This window comes from Meleagris gallopavo, chromosome 4 (genome assembly GCF_000146605.3).
Source record: "Meleagris gallopavo isolate NT-WF06-2002-E0010 breed Aviagen turkey brand Nicholas breeding stock chromosome 4, Turkey_5.1, whole genome shotgun sequence".
NCBI lineage: Eukaryota > Metazoa > Chordata > Aves > Galliformes > Phasianidae > Meleagris > Meleagris gallopavo.
In genome coordinates this window covers 63,537,036-63,558,286 of record NC_015014.2, presented here as the reverse complement: position 1 = coordinate 63,558,286, position 21,251 = coordinate 63,537,036, and the positions used below count along the sequence as shown (strand labels likewise).

General features: G+C 49.6%; 1 protein-coding gene across 1 annotated transcript; it reads left to right on the top strand.

Annotated features, from left to right (window-relative positions):
• Nucleotides 1-1,404: 1,404 nt before the first annotated feature.
• On the top strand, nucleotides 1,405-18,067 carry LOC100542841 (electroneutral sodium bicarbonate exchanger 1). The gene is given in 24 exon segments (XM_031553216.1): nucleotides 1,405-1,580; nucleotides 2,903-2,984; nucleotides 4,128-4,262; nucleotides 5,182-5,317; nucleotides 5,389-5,549; nucleotides 6,452-6,604; nucleotides 6,768-6,856; nucleotides 6,994-7,151; nucleotides 7,602-7,689; nucleotides 8,198-8,523; nucleotides 9,170-9,344; nucleotides 9,639-9,772; nucleotides 10,578-10,823; nucleotides 10,919-11,024; nucleotides 11,802-11,963; nucleotides 12,837-12,950; nucleotides 13,283-13,444; nucleotides 13,977-14,228; nucleotides 14,981-15,049; nucleotides 15,596-15,769; nucleotides 16,151-16,288; nucleotides 16,699-16,799; nucleotides 16,996-17,107; nucleotides 17,282-18,067. Coding segments are annotated over 23 exon segments (3,348 nt in total). The 5' UTR covers nucleotides 1,405-1,481; the 3' UTR covers nucleotides 17,084-17,107; nucleotides 17,282-18,067.
• The last annotated feature ends 3,184 nt before the right edge of the window (nucleotides 18,068-21,251 follow it).

Below are 21,251 nucleotides of genomic sequence, written 5' to 3'. Positions count from 1 at the left end.
ATGAAATCTTCCCATTTCCCCAGAGAAATAACCACTCGGGGTCCGTGCCTTAAGGGACAGAGTGTTTTCTCGGGGCCCTTTACTCTGATGGCACCATTACACGGTGCTTCAAAGGGGGTGGGCTGCTCAGACCCCAGTCAGACTGCGGGTTTGGCACAAGGAGGTGCCCCCACGTCCATTTTCTATAGTTGCACCGAATGCTAAATAATACAAAAGCAGCAGGATTGGAGCTTGGATCCCGATGGGATTTGTGTTGAGCAGAGCTCGGTGTCGGCTTCCCTCGCCGTGTTGTCTTACAGCTGCCTCACCTTTCAGGGCCAGCACTTCACCTCCATCCTGAGTTGATAGCAGGAGGGAAATGTGCAGCACAGAGGGATGAGCTCAGATCGGGTCGTAACGCAGGGCAGTGGAGAGCTGGGGAAGAGGGGAGGTGGTCACCCAGAGGGATCCCACATTCTTGTGTTCCGTGAGGGTTCTGGGCAGTGGTTTCACCAATGTGGGGTGCAAAGCTGCAGGGAATGGAAATGAGAAACTTTTGCACAGGGCTCCGCTTTGCTGCATCCTCACCCGGGAGGAGGTTCTGCTGTTTAGAAATAGGTTGCCTTGCTTTGGAAATTTGGAAGAAGCTTTTTTAATCCTTCACCACCTTCAGTCCCGTGTTAGGGCTCAATTTGATTAATAAGGATCCGGGGCTAATTGAAGTCGTGCCAAAGTGAGACCTTCCTGAAATGCTGCAGTTTTCACAAGAAATTGCCACAAAACCCAGTGCCATCCCATAATATTGTTTTTCCCAACAGTTTGCACGTCAGCAGCTCAGATTTTAAATGCCCAAACGACCTTCAGCCGCTCCATTTTTCAGCCCCGTTAACAGATGGGCTCCAACCAGGAGCACTTTGGGCACCGCTGCCCTTGGCTCAACCAAATCCCTCATCCCGATGGAATTCCAGCAGTATTTTGGCCATGACCTCAGTTCCTGTGGGATGTGGGATCAGAACTTTGCAGCAGCTTCAGGGGTTGGAGGGCATTGGCTGGTGGAAGTGTTGGTGGGGACATCATGGTGGTGGGGACATCGTGGTGGTGGGGACATCGTGGTGGTGGGGACATTGCGTTAATGGGAGCATCATTTTTGTGGGGCCATCATGTTGGTGGGGACATGGTGTTGGTGGGACCACCATTTTTGTGGGGACATAGTTGGTGAGATCATTGTATTGACGGGACCATCATGGTGATGGGGACGTCGCGTTCATGAGACCATCATTTTGATGGGACCATCACGTTGGCGGGGACGCCGTGTTGGTGAGCATCTCCCAGTTTCGGAGTCTTTAATTAACCTCGTGGCCGTGCCCCATGAATTCTGATTCCAGAAAACCCACCCGTGTTTGTGCGGTTGGGACTGGGGGCGTCGCTGGGTTCCTCCTGGTGGGGACAGCTCTGCCGGGGGGTGCAGGATCCGCTCGGATGTCCCGGAGGAGCCTGGCTAAATGCAGGACTCAGAGGCTCCACCTGTCCCCAAAGGTGATGTCCAACAAGGGGCTGAGCCAGAGAGCAGCTGCAAGATAACCCTTGTGGAGAAGCTGCAGGTAGCTGGCCGGAGCTCCTTGCACCAACACCCAGAGGTGGTGCTCCGGGGAGATGGTTTGTGGTGGTCAGGGTGGTGCTGATTGGTGGTACACACTGAACACACTCAAGCTTGCAAGTTGGCAGTGATTTTATTCTGCGCTTTCATCCCGTGCTTTTTTCTGAGGTTGTTTTGTACAAATCCGGGCTGGGGGTGTGGAATTTGCTGCTAAAATGGGCTGAAGGTGAGCAAATAAGGGAGCCATGAGCGCTGCTTTGGCCATGGGAGCATCAGGTCAACCCCAAGAGCAGCACTGCTGTCCAGTACATCAATCTGTAGAGCGGAGGCGTGGAGAGACCCCCGCTCCCCTTCCCAACACGTAACCACAGACCTGGGGGTGAGCATCCTCCTGAGCACCTCTGCTGCATCAATTTCGGGTGCAAATCTCCAACAAAAAGTGCACTGTTATCGTCTGTTTGAGCAGCCCACAATCTTCTGATGGCTGTGATGTCAGCTGGGTATGGTGAATGGGAATTCACAGCTTCCAGCCCTTTGTCATCCCCCTTCATGAAGGAATAATTTGGAAACCAGTGGAAACACAGCGGTGCTCATTTGGAGGTCGCAGTTTCTCTCTGCACTGATGAAAGCACTGCGGTCGTTGTGGGTGAATTCTTGTCCATGAGTGGACGTGAACGGAGGAATAGATTTTTGGCTTTTGGTGCACAAATGCTCTCCTGATGCAGCAATGGTATCTCAGCCCAGGAAAGCATCAGCTCTTTTGCAAGGGGAAAAATCACATTTTCCATGGAAGGCAACCAGGGCTGCCTGTGCCCCCACCGTGCTGGGGATGGAGCTGCCCTTGCAGGTCTCTGCTTTTGGAGTTGGTGACGGCCATGTCCTGTGGCCAAGTGCCACCTAGCGAGCCCTGCAGGGATCTCCATCCAGCACAGCTGCACTGCATCTTCAGGCATGGAAAAGTGCGTTTCCCCCCCTAGTCTTGAAATCTATTTATTTCGTAGAATCAGAAAATGGCTTGGGTTGGAAGGGACCTCATGGATCATCAAGTTCCAAACTCCCTGATGGAGGCAGGGCAGCCAACCTCCACATTTAATACTAAATCAGGCTGCCCAGGACCCCATCCAGCCTGGCCTTGGACACCTCCAGGGATGGACGGGGCATCCACGGCCTCTGTCTGTTCTAGAAAGCTGCAAAAGCAAAGAAGTATAGGTTTTGTCTTTGAGGGGATCTAACACACGCTACCCTCTCTTTCTGCAATAAATACTGGCAGACTCAATTTCTGTAAAAACACAAGAATAAAATGTAATCCTGCTCCTTGTCCAGCAGGGACCCGATGAAGAGGCAGTGGTTGACCAAGGAGGAACGAGCAACGTTGTCAATATCCACTATGAGAAGGAGGAGCTGGAAGGTGAGAGGTTGGGCTGGATGATCTTTTCCCACCTTAATGATTCTGTTAGGCTATAGCAGAACCTGCTGTGCCTGTTAACCAAGAAACACGCTTCCTTTCACGATTTTCATATTATTATTATTTTTAATGGAGGAGGGCAGGGTGAATCCCAGAACAGTAGAGCTGGAAAGAAATCTTTGGTTCCTCCTGCTCAGACAGAACTCTATGGGCTCGATGCCCTTGTCCTGGCTCTGGGCAGCACCAAGCAGATCCTAGCCCCATCCTTCTAGGTTCCTCCTTTAGATGTTGATCTGCACTACTCAGACCCCCCTCCCCTTTTCTCTCCCAGGTGAGCAGCCCTCTCAGCCTGTCCCCACCAGGAGGGGCTCCAGACCCCCAGTAGCTCTGCACCCTGCATGTTGCTCATTCCATCGGTTCCCTGTCTGCCCTGAACTGGGAGCCCAGTGCTCCAAATGTGTTCTCCCCAGTGCAGAGCAGAGCAGGAAGCACCTCCCTGCCCTGCTGGCTGTGCTCTGTGCAGTGCCCCACAGGGAACCTTTGGCCACCAGGGCACACTGCTGGTTCACAAACACCCTGTTGATCAACTCTTGGTCAACTCTTGGTCAACCTGTTGGCCACCATTGACCGTCTTGGGCACGCTGCTGGCTCACGGTCACCTTGTTGGTCACCAGGACCCCCAGGTCCTTCTCTGCAGAGCTCCTTTCCAGCAGCTCAGCCCCCAACCTGCACTGATGCGTGCCCTTATTCCTCCCCAGGTGGAGAGCATGATTTTCCCTCGGTGAACCTGCACTGACTGCCTCTGATAACCTTTTCTTCCATCATCCCAGCTCCCTTTCTCAATGAGGTTGCTCCTGACTGAATCAGACAGGGCTTCAATTCTTTGTTTTCCTGTTGTTCTGGAGCTCATTATCAGGAGAGTGACCTCATCATCTCACCACCTTGTTCTGTACAGAGATTTTAAGGGTAATCCCATTTCGTAATGAGCAAATCCGAGCGTTGTCCAGGCAAAGCTTGAGTTGGAGAAGAGATTCAACGCTCCGGTGTTACTTTTAAAGAACCGAGAGCCATGGCTTTTTTGCTGTTGTGTTGTAGCAAAACTCGAGTAAAATAAGCCAACTGTGTCACGGTGCTGCTCTCCCACAGGACACCGGACGCTGTACGTGGGTGTGCAGATGCCCCTGGTGAGGCAGAGCCACCGGCATCACCGGCCCCGCAGCCAGAAGCATCGGAAGCGCGAACGGGCGAAGGAGGCAGCCCCCGAAGAGCAGGGCTACCACTGTGAGTCCTGGGGATGAGGAGCTTTGAGACCGAGGGGGTTCCATGTTTGAGGTCTGTGGGGTGGCCTCGAGGGCTATAGCTGCTATTTGGGGTCAAAATTGCGTTGCTGAGCAAGGGTCTCTATTTGCAGAGCTGGAGCTGGGGAGTTGTGGGAGTTAGGGATGTGGTTACTGGGCATGGTGGGGGTGAGTTGATGGTTGGACTCGATGATCCTGGAGGTCTTTTCCAACCATCGTGATTCTGTGATTCTTGTATTGATTGAGCGTGGTGGGGGGTGGTTGGTGGTTGGATTTGGTGATCTTATAGATGCCTTTTCCAACCTTTATGATTCGATGATTCTATGATTCTCATGCTGATTTGATGCCTGGAGAGCTGCTGTTTTGGGGGAAATTTTCATTATTTAGAGCAAGAGCCTCTGCTTGCAAACTTTTCTTGGGATTTGCTTTTTTTTCCAGACAATTAAATACATAGGCTATCTTTATGTGGGAAAATCACATTTATTGGAGGATGTAGAATAGATTGGAGGAGACTGGGAGGGATTGGAGGAGGGAAAAATTTATTTTCTAAAGCAGTGGTGATGCAGTGGCACAGGCTGCCCGGGGAAATGGTGGGATCACCATCCCCAGAGGTGTTCAAGAACTATGGAGATGTGACACCTGGAGATGTGGTCAGTGGGCATGGTGGGACGGGTTGGGGTCAGACTGGGTGATCTCAGAGGTCTCTTTCAACTTTAATGATTCTGTGATTCTATGATTCTGTTTAGGGACACGGTTATGGGGCGCGGTGGGGATGGACTGATGGTTGCACTTGGTGATCTTAGAGGTTTTTTCCAACTCAAGTTTTGCCTTTAATGGATGTTTACGGCTGACCTGGCCCCAACATGCTGCATGGGGCATTTGGCTCTGTGCTTCTCCCACAGACACGCCATCCCAGCGGGTGCAGTTCATCCTCAGCACCGAGGAGGACGAGCAGCACGTCCCTCATGATCTGTTCACCGAACTGGATGAGATCCGCGTGAAGGAGGGCGAGGGCACAGAGTGGAAGGAGACAGCGAGGTAAATGGCAGCTCCTCCTGCAGCAGGGCTGCCTGCAGTGCCACGGGGCTGACCCCGAGCGGTGCCTGCAGGTGGCTGAAATTCGAGGAGGACGTGGAAGACGGCGGCGAGCGCTGGAGCAAACCCTACGTGGCCACACTCTCCTTGCACAGCCTCTTTGAGCTGAGGAACTGCATCATCAAAGGCACAGTGCTGCTGGATATGTGTGCCAACAGCACCGAGGAGATCGCAGGTACCGCTCGGTGTCGGGGTAGGACCAAGCCCTGCAAACCTCACCCAGAGCATCCTATCTTTCAGAAATCCCCTTGCACTTTTCTATCTCAGAGGTTTGTTGGGGTTTGCTTTGGCCTGGCGGCAGGCTGAGCGTTTTCTTGCAACGTGGGACCCTGCTGAGAGCCATTTGTGGGGCTGGAGAAACAATGAGGAGAATATTTTCCATCCAAAAAAGGCGTTTGCAATCAGGGCTCAGCAGTCTGCTCATGGAAACACGGAGTTTGCATGGAGCTGAACCTCTTAGAAATGAACACAGCCTGCATAAGGGCTGAGCCTCGTTAAATAAATTAGTTATTACCAGCTATTTCCTCGCATTCTTTTTTCCCCTTCTGCCTTAACACTGAGGATTTGGGAGCTTTGAAGGCAGAGTTTATCTGGCAGATGACCAGGCAGTGTTTTTCGGGGTGAGGGGAGGAGGAAGATAATAGAAGTAAATTGGAAAAGCAGCTTTGGAGAAATGATGGTTGACTGGTGGTCTCCATTCAGCCCTTTCAGGAGGCGGTGGAGTCACAGCCATTCTCAGCACATTTCTCAGCAAATTGCAGTCATTTGGTGGAGGGAACTCAGGGAAGGTCTGTGCTGTGGGTTGCTTTTAATTTGGTTAGGTACGTGGAGCAACACTGAAAGACCAGACCAGGCGAGGAAATTGCATTATTTAGAAGGAGAAATAATTATCATAGTTGAGCAACGAATAAGCACTTTGATGCTGTTTTTTTAGCAAAAGAAAATTCTTGCTTTTGTTGCAAAAGCTCGATTGCATTAAAGTACCTCATGGAGTAAAGCTGTGCCCGTGCTGAGCTGTGCTGCATTCCTCTTGGGTTCTGCAGGGGTTCTCCTCTCACATCCCTTTCCCACCCTCAGATATGATCCTGGACCAGCAGAACCACTCCAGTGAGTTTGATGAGAGCATGCGGGAGAAGGTCCGGGAGGTCCTTCTCAAAAAGCACCACCACCAGAATGAGAAGAAGAGAAACAACCTCCTCCCCATCGTCCTCTCCTTCGCTGACAAGCCAGGTGAGGGGTCCTGCAGGGCCAAGCACTGGGTGAAGGTTCCTGTAGGGTTTGGCACCAGGTGAAGGTTCTTGTAGGATCTGGCCCCATTGGACTTGCCCTGCACAGGGATGCGTGTCCCAATTGCTCCTTGTCTGTCTTTCTGAGTCTTTCTTTCTCCTCCCAGCCCAAACGCTCATCCCCCATCCTCCTCCCACCACCATAGAAGCTAAAAATGGGGTAAGCCACGACACCAGCCCCATGGATTTAAGCAAGGTGAGATCCTGTAGCTTTCTTTGTCCTTGAGGGCTGGTTTTGCTCTTGAAAATGCGTCTACAGCAGAGTGCTGTGGGCTTTCTCTTTGGGGTAAGAGCCTGAAAAACCCTTTATTTGTTGTGCAAATAACAAAACAGGCAGAGCTGCACTTCATGAAGAAAATTCCCACTGGGGCTGAAGCAGCAAACGTGCTGGTGGGAGAGCTGGATTTCCTTCAGCAGCCCATCATGGCCTTCGCCCGCCTCACCCCGGCCGTCCTCCTCTCGGGCATGACTGAAGTCCCCATCCCAACCAGGTCTGAAGGAGAAGCACAAGGTTCTTCTTTAAAAAATAACAACAAAAACCAACATCTAAATTTATCCTGAGAGAATGAGGCCAGCAGGAGCGAGTCTACAAGCACATTTCCCCCATCCCTCATTCTCCACCTTCGTTTCTCCCTTCCCTGCTGTGGTTTCTAAAGGCATTGGCCGATTGTAGTGAACATCAACCCCAAAATTATAAAATGCACTGGCCAGCTGTAATGAACATCAACCTAAAAATTAAAAACTGCCTCGGCCAACTTTAATGAAACTCAGCCTGAGTAGTCAGCTGGCAAAGGTGATCGGTTTTGATGAGTTTAAAATCCATCACCCATGTGCCCAGTCTCGGGTTGTGCTCTGGACTGGGAGCTGCTGGGATTTCTTTGGGCGCTCCCTAAGCTAGGTCCTGTTCTTCTCTCTTTTTCTGTTTCGTTTTTCTCACTCAGGTTTCTGTTTGTGTTGTTGGGACCAGAAGGAAAAGCCCATCAGTACCACGAGATCGGCAGGTCCATGGCCACGCTCATGACGGACGAGGTGTGATGAGATCATTGAGATCCCAGGGTCGTTTTTGGCTTTCTTCCTCTCTCCCCATCTCCACTACAGAGTGGATTTCGGACCACCTCCACTATAGCAGATCTGGAGAGCTGAAAGCTCCCAAATTTTGCACCTAAAGCCAGCAGCTGGGGTCTGCGTTGCCTCGTATAGAGAGCATGGTGGACATGAGTTGGCAATTAGACTGGATGACTGTAGTGGTCTTTTCTAACCTTAATTATTCTGTGATTCTATGATTCTATCCCAGAGCCCACATTCCCACCCTGGTTACAATCCTGCACCTCATCCTGCTCTCCAGAATCCCCAACATGTGAAACCTTTTTAAGCTGACTGAAAGATGGGAGGAGATGACCCCAAATCCCACGATGCACAAATTTTTCCTTTTGGGGAGACTCGGGAGAAAACTCTTTCTCATTTATCTGGGAGTTTATTGCGCTGGTTAGGACACCAGTGCTGCATCGTCCCCTCACCAGTTGTCCACTACCTGCAGGTTTTTCATGACGTTGCCTACAAAGCCAAGAACCGGGCTGACCTGGTGGCTGGCATCGATGAGTTCCTGGATCAGGTCACGGTTCTGCCACCAGGAGAGTGGGACCCATCGATCCGCATCGAGCCCCCCAAAAACGTCCCTTCTCAGGTGGGTGCTGCTGTGGAGGGAGGTGTGAGGGGATGGGGGGGAGACTTATAAATAAATCCATCTCTCTGTCTTATGGCTGTTTGTACAGAAAAAAGGAAGATGCCCGGAGCTCTGGATGACAATGCTTCTCACAGAAAGCCTGAAAAACACAGCGGCCCTGAACTGGAGCGGACGGGAAGGTGGGAGGTTCAATATTCTTATTTAGAATAAAAGGGGAGATTTGGGTGAGATTTGAGGTGGAAATTCTTTACCCAGAGGGCAGTGAGACCACCTCTGCCCATAGAAGTGTGGGTGCTCCATCCCTGGAGATGCTCAAGGATATAGATGGGGCTCTGGACAGCTGATGGAGGAGTGGGACCAGCCCAGGGCAGGTGGTGGAGCTGGAGGGACTTTGAGAACCCTTACAACTCAAACATTCTATGGTTCTGTGATCCTGAAGGACCCTTCCAACTCAACCATTCTGTGGTTCTATGATCTTTAAGATCCCTTCCAACTCAACCATCCTGTGGTTCTGTGATCTTGAAGGACCCTTCCAACCTAACAACCCTGTGGTTCTGTGATCTCAAAGGACTCTTCCAACCCAACCATTCTGTGGCTCTGTGATCTTTGAGTTCCCTTCCAAACCGAGCCATATTGTGGTTTTATGGTTCCATGGTTCTATGATGGGGTCTCAGGTTAGCTCCTTTTCACTGTTGGAGGGTTTTTTTGGTGTGTGTAAAATGGGAGGAAGACACTGCCTTTTAGCTATGAAAGCTGATCTATGCCCATAGTTGCACAAAATTCTCTGTTCCGCCAGCACTGTCTATTTTCTTGTTCCTCCTCCAGACTCTTTGGAGGTTTGATCCTGGACGTGAAGCGGAAAGCACCGTGGTTCTGGAGTGACTTTCGGGATGCGCTGAGTCTGCAGTGCCTGGCATCCTTCCTCTTCCTCTACTGTGCCTGCATGTCCCCTGTCATCACCTTTGGGGGGCTGCTGGGGGAGGCGACCGATGGCCACATAGTGAGTGTGGGGTGATGGGGAGGTGTGCATGGCCGTGACACAGTGGGACGTGGCTTGGCGATGGGACTTGTTGGGTGGGCAGTTGGGCTTGATGACCTTCTAAGTCTTTTCCAACCTAAATGACGCTATGTTTCTATTTGCTATTTCTATATTTCTATTTCCAGTTGCAAATTTACTTTATTTCTTTTTTTTTTTTTTTAACAATAATACTTTTCTCACATGGCTTTTTCACTTTGCTTTTATCCATGAATGCTTTACCCACGTGATTTAATTGCTCTTCTCTTCCCTGGGCAGAGTGCCATGGAGTCGCTGCTGGGCGCGTCCATGACTGGCGTTGTGTATTCCCTCTTTGCTGGCCAACCTCTCACCATCCTTGGCAGCACCGGTCCTGTCCTCGTGTTCGAGAAGATCCTCTACAAGTTCTGCAAGTAAGATTGGCTGCACGGAGCCTTCTGAAGGCTGAGAAGAGATTTTTTTTCTGCTATTTTTCATAATGGTAGCTGTAAGATTGGAATTGATTGGAGTTGGCTTCTGTGGCATGCGCCGAGTGCATTGCATGTTCCTGCCTCCAGGATGCAAGGGTTTGTGCAGGGTTTGTAGGGTTAAGGCAAAACAGGAGGAGGAGAAATCACGTGTGTAAAGATGTCCGAGATGGGACGCGTGAGTGAAAGGAGACAAATCAATCTGTTTTGGGAGCGTGAAGGAAGATTTTCTTTGCTTTCAGCACAAAAGCAAGTTTTTTTTCCAAAAGTAGAAATACGTTTTGCCCAAACAGCCAAACAATTTTCCCTTCTGCTGAAATATTTTGAGATTTGATGATTCTGTTGAGAAAGTAGGAGCTTTTCATGCAAAATGCATGCTTTCTGTGACAGCCATTGCTGTGATGGCTGTGATGACATCACAGCAAGATGACCCTTGCTGCAATTAATCACCCACATCCTTCAGGTAGCAGCTGCTGGATGCCCAGCCAGAGGGTTTTGGTGTTGGCATAGGGTGATGGGCAAACACAGTGTGCTCCCCTACAAAGACCTGACCTCGATTAGCCTCTGAGATATTAACACCACATCACTGTTAAATAATGCTAATTACCTCATTGGCCTCTCCACCCGTGGGCCCACACCCTGCAGCCCCGCGGCTGTCCGTAGTACATGCAAACCACATTCCTTGGCACGTTCCTACATCTCCCTGGATTTTCCCTGAAGGAAAACCCATTAGGTTTCCCTCCCATCTCAGGGACTACGCACTCTCCTACCTGTCCCTGCGGACGTGCATCGGGCTGTGGACTGCCTTCCTCTGCATGGTGCTGGTGGCCACGGATGCCAGCTGCCTGGTGTGCTACATCACCCGCTTCACTGAGGAAGCCTTCGCCGCCCTCATCTGCATCATCTTCATCTACGAGGCTCTGGAGAAGCTCATCTGCCTGGGAGAGACCTACCCGGTGCACATGCACAGCCAGCTCGACTTCCTCACCCTCTACTAGTGGGTTATTTTCCCCTAAAACACCCCATTGGCAGCACCTTAGGGCTGCACCTCCATTGCTCCTCCTTCCCTTCCCCTTGGTTCTCTCCTCCCAGCTGTAAGTGTGCAGCTCCCACCCATCCCACCAATGAAACGCTGCACTTTTGGCAGAGCAATGAGGTCAAGCCTGCAGCCATCGCCTGGGAAAACCTCACCGTATCTGTAAGTGCCCATTGGTGTCAAGGCGGTGCCAAAGCCCTTCGGGTGACGTTGTGCTTCAAACTGATGTGAAAAATCACCGCTGAAGTGCCGTGTGTGCGGTACCCACCTGCGGGCTTGGGAAGGAGTGCACCATATTCTTAGCTCTAGTGGTGATGGCTGTCACCCCCAGGCACGCTGCAGGGCTGGGAGTGAGGTCAGTGGTGGTGTGAGCACTGGAGGAGCTGGAGGTCTTAAGTTCATGCCTGAAGGTGGTAATTGGTTCTTTAATTGGTCCTCAGCAACTCCAGGGCCAGTTCTTATTCAGCGCTGTCTGCACCTCCTTGCATAAGTCTTACTGTCTGTGCATATATCTGCATATCTGAGCGTGCACACATCTGTGTGTCTGATGTGTCCCAGGGATGAGCCCTGGGAGATGATGCTTTGTCTCTCCTTTCCTACCATGGTGATCACCGCCCTCCTTCCTTTTTTCCCTTACTCTGGCCCCAGGAATCCCCTTTGGGTGTCTCATTCCCCTGTGGTGCCTTCAGCCATGGCTGCATGCAGTCCAAATGGAGAACGTGCCATGGCTCTGTGCCCCATCACAGCCCATTTCTCCCTCTCCCCTTTGTTGATGTGTCACTCGTTAAGCTCCTGCTGCTCCTGAGATATAAATCTCCCCTGCCAGCAGCAGGCACAAGGTCATGGATCTTGGACCAGGCCCCCAACCCTGCCCCAGTTACCCAACATTTCCTTTGAGCACATGCACCTCTTTTGTGTCCTCATGCTCTGTTTCTCCAGGAATGTCGACATTTGCATGGAGAATTTCATGGACCCGCCTGTGGACACGATGGCCCTTACACACCCAATGTCCTCTTCTGGTCCTGCATCCTCTTCTTCTCCACCTTTGTCCTCTCGAGCTCACTGAAGATGTTTAAAACCAGCCGCTACTTCCCAACCAGAGTAGGTAGAAGGTGGGGGCCAGCAGTGGGGCCCACACTCATTGCCCCAAATACTGGAGCATTTGCCACCACTGGGTCAAGAACTGCTGATGGAAGAGCCTTGAAGGCCATGATCTCTATTGGCTTGGATGGGATCTCCATCGACTTGGATGGGATCTCCATTGGCTTGGATGGGATCTCCATTGGCGTGGATGGGATCTCCATCGGCTTGGATGGGATCTCCATTGGCGTGGATGGGATCCCCATTGACTTGGATGGGTTCTCCATTGGCGTGGATGGGATCCCCATCGACTTGGATGGGATCTCCATTGGCGTGGATGGGATCCCCATCAACATGTTTCCTCACCATTTCTGTGAGCTTAGTGACCTCTGCATTTCCCACCTGCCTTAAGGCCTCTTCCAGAGCACTGTAAAATGATGACATGATTCTATGAAATCAGATCCTCCAAAGTAATTTTTTTCCCTTCACCATTGTGTACTCCAGGGGAAGGTTGGTTCAAATGAGGAGCTGCTATAGAAGAAGAGATATTTCTTCTTTATAGGGAACAAATGTACCTCAGTGCCTTATTCCCATTTCAGCAGTGAGAGAGGCTGTAGTGGCAGATGTTTATTTCCAAATATTTAATAATGATTAAAACAAAAAGAACTAAAACATCCCTTTCCCCTTAATTAAGCTGTTTTCTATGTGACACCTGATCTCACAGGGACAAACACAGCAGCAGCTTCTAACCAAGAGATTCAGCTCACGTCCTCAGAGTGGTGGGGTTTTGTTAATCAGCCTTCATGTTGTGCACATCCCTAAGCTTTTTCATCTCGTGCTGCTCCTGTGTTTGCCTTGACCCTTTCTTTCAGCATTGATTTCTTGCCCCCATAGGTCCGGTCTACGATAAGTGACTTTGCTGTTTTCCTCACCATCGTTGTCATGGTGGTCATTGACTTCCTCATTGGGATCCCATCACCAAAGCTCCACGTCCCCCATATGTTCAAGGTAATGGGAAGCTTTGGCACGGGTTTGGCTTCACCCCACGCCTGTGCTGCTGGGGACATCAACCTGGTGATAATGGGGCTGGACAGGGCTGAGCCTGAGGGATGTGCTGGTGGTGTGACTTTCTTCCACCTTCAAATGCATCACTTTTCTCTGGAAACGAGAAAACAACCCTAAAACTTGATATGTACAGGAGAAATATCTATGGGTGCTTGCAAAGAGTGCTGCTGAACCCTGTAGCAGAGAGTGATGCAAAGCATTGAGAATGCTTCAAAGTGGAGATGGAGGGGAAATCCAAGCTGGCAGGTGACACTAATGCTGGCGCTTTGTCCCAGCCCACCAGGGATGATCGTGGGTGGCTCATGAACCCCATAGGACCCAACCCATGGTGGACGGTGTTGGCTGCACTCATCCCAGCTCTGCTCTGCACCATCCTGATATTCATGGACCAGCAGATCACCGCCGTCATTGTAAACAGGAAGGAGCACAGGCTGAAGGTAAGGGGCTGCGAGAGGAGAATCCAACCCCAACCCCCAAAAATGCAAACACATTTGTTTGGGACAACACAACGCTGCTTGACAGGATGCTCCTCTGCATTATTGATGTCACAGGGAGCAAACAAGAGGGCAATTTGTACAGGAAAACCTTTCAGAGGCAGCAAATTAACCTTGTAACAATAAGGAGGAGTGTTTCTGTTTTAAAATGTCAGCAGCAAATGTAGGGGAATGAATCGTTTTAACACAGTGCTAGGAATCTGCCAGTCAGGTCTCACTTGCGAGTGGTGGGAGTGTGCTGTAAGAATGGGAAAACGTCAATGTTTTTTGAAGAGTTAGGAGTTGTACTGAAAAAAACCCACCCTAGAGTCTGCTTTGTCTGAACTCCTGACAGATTTTCACAGGGAGAACTTGTGCAAACCTGAGCATATCTGTAATTGTTTCCAATTATTTTAAATTTTCAAAGAGTTGACTCAAGCTGCAAGTTTGCCTCATTGCTCTTCTGCTGTGGGATGCTCTGTTTCTATTTCTGCAGAAAGGATGCGGGTACCACCTGGACCTCTTCATGGTGGCTGTGATGCTCGGGGTGTGCTCAGTGATGGGGCTGCCCTGGTTTGTGGCCGCGACCGTCCTCTCCATCACCCACGTGAACAGCCTCAAACTGGAGTCAGGCTGCTCAGCTCCTGGAGAACAACCCAGATTTTTGGGGATACGAGAGCAGAGGGTCACGGGATTGATGATCTTTGTGCTCATGGGCTGCTCTGTCTTCTTGACTGCTGTGTTAAAGGTAGGAGGAAAATGCAAAGCACCCAACAGCCTGGAGGATTTTCGGAGATTGCACAAAAGTAGTCCCTAGTCCCCTCTCTCCAGGTCCGAGGGGAACAGGAGGTGAACCCAAGCTTTGAGGTGTGACCCATAATAGCAACTGGCCCCACTTACACTTCCCAACCCTTCAGACCCCAGTTGGGCATAATTGAGGGCACCGAGCCACATCATTTTTTGATTGTCTTTTGGACCTGCCTGTGTTTCTGTGTTTATGGGCTACAACCTCGTGCATTCAGACCACTACATCCACTCTCTTTCCATCAGGCTGTAAGTGGACAGGTTGCATTGTGCTCCCCAGTGCCTCAGAGCTGCCGTCCCTGGTGGCTAAACATGCTGCAATCATCTCATGCACATTCCTCCCACAAAGCAATTTCACCTCCAGGCTGAAGGCAGGCACACCACCTCTGCATGTTGCCACAGGAATATGCAGAGCTGTTTTCCTGCCGTCGCAGAGCGCAGCATATGGTAGCATGGGTGAAATCACCTATTTTCCTGCAATCTTTCTGGAAAATTGGATTATTCTGATGAAAAAGTCACTCAAAAGTTCTGCCTAGAGCAGAGCATTTCTCACATGCATGCACAAAATATCCAGTGGATAAAATTTGACAATCTCCAGCCCTGTGGAAACTGGAAGGCTTTGGGCAACTTTATGCAGAATGAAAGGATAAGATTGAAAATGCAGTGGCTTTTCTTAAAATAGCATTCCCTTTGCAGTTTATACCAATGCCTGTGCTGTATGGCGTCTTTCTCTACATGGGTGTATCGTCGCTCAGAGGAATCCAGGTATGGACTGCTGCACCACGCAGATGTTTGCTCCCTGATATTTCATCTTACCAAGAGAAGGGGAAAAAAAGATCTTGCAGTCAGGGTAGGGGAAAAGGGAAAAGCCTCTTCAAGTGCAAGAGATGGAAATACAGAATCATAGAATGTCTCAAATTGGAAGGAACCCATAAGGGTCGTAGAGCCCAAATTCTTGGTTGGAGGTGGTAGAGGCACAGGGGGTCTGCAAGGCTGGGAGGACCAGGTGGGTTTGGTGCTCTCTGTGTTATGGTCTCAGTGCTTTGTTACGTGAAAATGGGAGAATTTGATGCAAGTGGAAGGAAATATCTCCCTCTCGTGGAAGTGGTTGCTGGAGGATTCACTAGGCAAAGGAAAATTAATTACAGAATCATGTGGGATAATTGCAGTTTGGTGACAGCTCTGTGGGGGTTATGTTCCCATAAGAAGAGATCAGCACTTACTGTGAGAGCCCTAATGAATTCCTACAGGTCTCAATAAGGCCACCAACTCCCTGCAGTCCCATGGTGGCACCTCCTTATTGTTTTGCAGTTCTTTGACCGCCTGAAGCTGTTTGGGATGCCGGCCAAGCATCAGCCCGACTTCATCTACCTGCGGCACGTGCCGCTGCGCAAAGTGCACCTCTTCACCCTGGTGCAGCTCACCTGCCTCGTGCTGCTCTGGGTCATCAAGGCGTCCCGTGCGGCCATCGTCTTCCCCATGATGGTTGGTGGCTCTCAACAAGATGCTTGCAGCTTTGAGTGGGGTGTAGTCATGCCTCTGGTCTCACTGTGGCTTCCCTTTAAGGTCCTTTCCAACCCAACCATTCCATGGTTCTGTGACCTCTAAGTGCTTTTCCAACCCAAGCATCTTATTTTTCTATGATTTTGAAGGGCCCTTCCAGCCCAACCATCCTATGGTTCTGTGATCTTGAAGGTCCCTTCCAGCCCAACCATCCTATGGTTCTATGATCTTGAAGGACCCTTCCAGCCCAACCATCCTATGGTTCTGTGATCTTGAAGGTCCCTTCCAGCCCAACCATCCTATGGTTCTACGATCTTGAAGGACCCTTCCAAACCCAACCATCCTATGTTTCTGTTTCTGAAGGTTTTGGCTCTCGTTTTTGTCCGGAAAGTCCTGGATTTCTGCTTCTCGAAACGAGAGCTCAGCTGGTTGGATGACCTCATGCCAGAAAGCAAGAAGAAGAAGTTGGATGATGCCAAAAATGAAGCCAAAGAAGAAGAGGTAATGCTGCTGGGTGCCTGGGGGCTGTGAAATTTCTGTCACAGCCAGTCATTAAATGGTGTGAGAAGTCTGGAACTAGGCAGAAGGAGATTCCAATGGCTTTTGGCAACCATTTTTTAAACTCTAAATTATCACTTGAACAGACATACAATAAGCTTAACTGTTGAACAATCATGCAATTTTAAAATGCCTTCTAAAATAAAATTGTTTCATTATTGTTGTTATTTTTATCATTATTATTGGAAAGATTTGCTCATAATGGGTCTTTAAACCCCCAAAATGTTTGGAGCGAAAGGTTTTCTTCCTGCTCCCTCAGTGCTAAAGCTACCAAGGACCAGGAGGGGCAGCATGCAATGTCTGTGTGGGGTTTTTGCTCAAAGACAGGGGGTTGATCTGCCCTTCTGCTGCAGGAGTCTCAGCAAATGATGGAAGCTGCTGCTGCAAACTCAGTCCAGCTGAGCCTGGGGAAGACGAGCTACGTGGATGTCCCCAAGCAGAACAGCAGGGACAGGTAAAGCCCCACCACATGCCGGGCATGGTGGGATGGGTTGGGGTTGGACTGGATGATCTTAGAGGTCATTTCCAACCTCAGTGAAGTGATTCTATTCAGGGACACAGTGAGTGGGCTTGGTAGGGACGGGTCATCGGTTGGACCTGACGATTCACGAGATCTTTCCCAACTGTAATAATTGGTTCTATGATTGCAGGACTGACCCTTCTGAGATCAACATCTCAGATGAAATGTCGAAGACAACTGTGTGGAAGGCTCTCACCATGAATGCAGAAAAACTCTGAATCCGAGGAGGAAAAAGGTAAAAGGTAATGGTAATGGTGAATGACCGTGCTGCTCTGCAAGCCACAGTGCCAAAGAGCTCATCCTCAGCAGCAGGCAGCAAGTACCGGGGAAATTTAGATTGGAGGATGGATGATTTTAGAGGTCTTTCCAACTTTAATGATTCTATGTTTCCCTCTTTTTCTTTTTTTCCCCCTCAGTTGTCCTCTTTAGGGATCTTGGCTTTGAAGGAGAGGAGCGAGAACGTGACTCAGGGATGAGCCAGCGCAGCTATGTTGGGTGGAGGAAGCAAACACACACCCTCCCTGGTTCTCTCCTCCAAGTAGCAGGATTCCCATTAAAGCCATTTAAGACGTTTCCAGTTATCCTTGGTGTGCTTCAGGCATTCAGTATCTCTAGACCAGCAATCTGAGGTGCACCTTGCTGTCAGTGGGAGCTCGGTGTTGCTCAGCCTCCGTGTGTACGTGTGTGTGTGTGCGTGTGTCGTCGCGGTCTGTGGTGGTAGAGGGACAGCTGCCGCTTGGTCATTTAGTGCTATCTAGGTTTTTTTTAATATCTAATCTTCCCCCCCCACTCCCCCCATTTCCCTTTTTCTGTCCAAATATAAACTCTGAATGTACAAAATAATTTTCTGTTATATTTGACGCATTCTACACTTCCTTCTTCGTCACTGCCAGATTTTGGGTTTGGATCGGAGTCCTTGCTTGGATTCGCTCTTCCCTTCTATCTCTTACTGGTGTGGGAGAGATGTCCTTTGTGGTGGGAAGTGCAGAGAGAAAGGAGAGGTGTTTGTTCCAGTTTTGCCATCATGTTTTTGCTTTGACCCCAGAATCAGCAGGTGCCCACAGAATGAGTTGGAATCGAGTGATCTTTAACAACTCAACAATCCTGTGGTTCTGCGATCTTTGAGGTCCCTTCAACCCAGTCTTCCTATGATTCTATAGCCTTTAAGATCCTTTCCAACTCAACCGTCTTATGGTTCCATGATCTTTGAGGTCCCTTCCAACCCAACCATTCTGAGGTTCTATGATTTTTCAGGACTCTTCCAACCCAAACCATTCTATGGTGCTTTGATTCTAAAAAGCAGAAATGCCACCTTCTTGTCCCTGGCTGTGAGCTGATATAAGGAAACTCCTAAAACTCACTGCTTTGAATAAACCATATAGTCACGGGAGCAGCCAGCCACATCCATTGCTTTCCTTGCTTTATCCTCAAGAATACTCTGCTCATTTTCTTTGCCCCCCCCACCCCATGCAAAAAGCCTTTTCTCTTTCAAGGTGGCATGGATCATCAGGAAAATAAATTATCTTCAGTGTCCCTTCCAACCCAACCATTCTGTGATTCTATGAAAGCAGGAAGAGGTTTTTCCTTTTTGCTTTCCCTGCTGCCCTGCGGGAAGATGCTGTTGAGCAGGGATGGTACCCGCGTGCTCCTCACATTTTGGGAGCCATTGGGCTGTGGTCTCATCCCAGAGACAGACTCCCTTGGGTGGCCACGGAGTCTGGGAGGAAAGGGAACACAGAAGGGACAGTTATCCTGTCCCCATCCCCATGTGAAGTGGCTCCAGGCACTTGGAGCTGCTGCCATCTCCTCATCCCATTTGCTGTCCCATCCATTGGTTCAACCTTTCCATGCATCAGACGAACCCAGAGCACTAATAAATGGATGGGGGAAAATAATCTTCTGTAAGGATGTCAGTGGTGCATCAGCAAACGGGGCAGAAAGTCACTGATTTGGATTTGCAAACCGTGCTTTGGTGGCTGGTGGTTGTCAGAGAAAGAGAAAGAGATTTACCTCTTGCAGGGGAAAATAAAATTGAGTTGGAGGAAGGAAGAGCTGCAAAGCCTGGGTTTGCTCATTGCATGACAGCAGTGCAGCTCTGACCTTGGAATTATTCACCCTCTGTCTGCGGGGCAGCTGCTTTCTGTCTATTTGCCTCTATTTATGAGCAGAAAGTCGGTCTCCACTCCTGTTCACCCCAGAAGGCACTGGGGCCAGGGGCTGGGATTGTTTTCTACATGCACTCAGCATCCCACAGCTGGCATTGCTCCCTTGAAGGACCAGAAAAGTCCCAGCCATGAAGGCAAATGTTGTTGGTTCCTTATGTTAAAAGCAAACCAGGCTTCCTCAGAGTCCCCTGGCACAGGATGCACAAACATCTGGATGTCAAATGATTTTTTCCCCTGTTTGCAGGCCTCGTCTCCTCTCCCTTATTTTATTTTGAAGTTATGATTTAAGAGGAAGCAGAGTTCTAATTCGCAATGCCATTATTGCAATTGCAGCTGCAGTTCCTGGTGCTGCTGCTCCGTTTACTCACCACCAACCCATGGATTGCTCTGTATGAGCAGGCATGGTGGGGCTGGGTTGGGGTTGGTGATCTTAGAGGTCTTTTCCAACCGTAATGATACCACGATTTGGGGAGGATTTGATATTTCCATGTAGGGGGCAGGGAGCATCCCAAGGGCATCCCTGGAATTGGCATGGGATTAAAATCACTTCCTGGCAATGTGCTGTGTTGGTTTGGTTGGCAGCAAACTCCATTCCCCTGATACAAGATGGGTGCTGGGGGTCATCCTCATCTCTGGTGCCTTAAAACAGCTCCTGGGGCCATGCACAAAGGCAGCTCTGTTACATTAGGGGGCTTTGGAAGCACTGGGGGTGCGAAGAGAAGGAGGAAAAGAAGGAGGAGTAGGAGGAGGAGGAAGAAGGCTCGCCACCAGCAATGCAAAAAGCAAAGCTCCCCTCTCCCATAGGATAAAAAAAGAAAAAAAAGAAAAAAAAAGAATCCCAAATGAATCCTATGGAGAGTCCTAAGTAAAGAAGGGTGGGAGGAAAGTAAGAGGGTAATAAGCTTGGTGCTGGCACTTCTGTTTTGTCCCGGTATATTCTCCCTTCTGCCATTCTAAATGTAGAAATAGAGGAATTATTTTTGTTCCGGAGATACTGAAATGAATTTATTTTTGTTGCAAGAGATGATCTAGTTTGGAAACGCACAGTGTTGTAAATAAAACGGGGAGGAAAAGAAAACATCCGACCAAATCTGTGTTGTCTCCCAGGTCCGAATTTTAATTTATATATTTTTAAAGGATTTTGATTTATTTAGGGCTCATTCTGTGAAACCCAAATGCCATCACTCTGTGTTGCTGTCTCGTGGTTCCTGTCTCGAATTGATGCTGCTATTGACATGTTCCACCATCCCAGCCCCATCTGCTGTGGGATTTCTCTGTCGTTCACTGACCACGATGGGAAAATTACCCAATAAAATCTGTTTGTGTCTCTGTGCTGCTCCGGTGTCTTTTGAAGGGCTGTGGTGTTGATGGAGAGGATTGGAGGTGTTCCTGGAGATGCTTATGAATGTTTCAGAAGACTGGGGAGTGAGCAGCACTGATCTGGGGGAAATTCATCCCCGCTGGGGCTTGATGGGAAAGATGTGATATTATTGGTTTTTTTTGAGCGACATCACTTTATGTCCTCGATCTGTAGCAAAACCCCATCCAGAGAGAGCAGTCCCTCTGTCGTATGAGGCTTTCTTTTGGTACCATTTTCAATACAAAGGGCAGAATTAAACAAAATATGTTCTACTTGTCTTTCATATACTCCTTTATTTAATCTTAGAGCCATAGGTCTGAGCAGATGGGATACTCAGGGGGGTCAGGAGGGTGCATCCTGGTTACCATCTACCTAAAATTGAAGGAATTTGGAGAAAAATGGGGCACCTGAACCAACCCCTGGTCAGAGCTTGGTTCTCCCAAAGTTCTCAGGCAGCAGCATGCAGGATCCCCATGGGGTGCTGGGCTGGGTCGGAGCTCCCAGAACCAGATTTAGGAAGGGCAGCACAGCAGGAATGGGGGTAGAGAGGAAATGAATTGGGCAGGGATGCTGAGCTGCAGCGCTGATTTCAGCAGGGGATTGGGAAACACCATGCGGGTTCGTGCAGTTGTTTCATGGATCAATCCTTCTGCAGAGGGTCTGATTGCTGCTGGTGATGCAGGGGTCCAACAGCCATGGGTGCACACTGGAAAGCCTGGGATTTGCTGTTTAATTGTACCTTTTAAAAAGGAAATAATAAATAAAGAAATAGAGAGAGAGAGAGAGAGAAAGAAAGAAAGAGAGAAAGAGAGAGAGAAAAAGAGAAAGAAAGGAAAGGAAAGGAAAGGAAAGGAAAGGAAA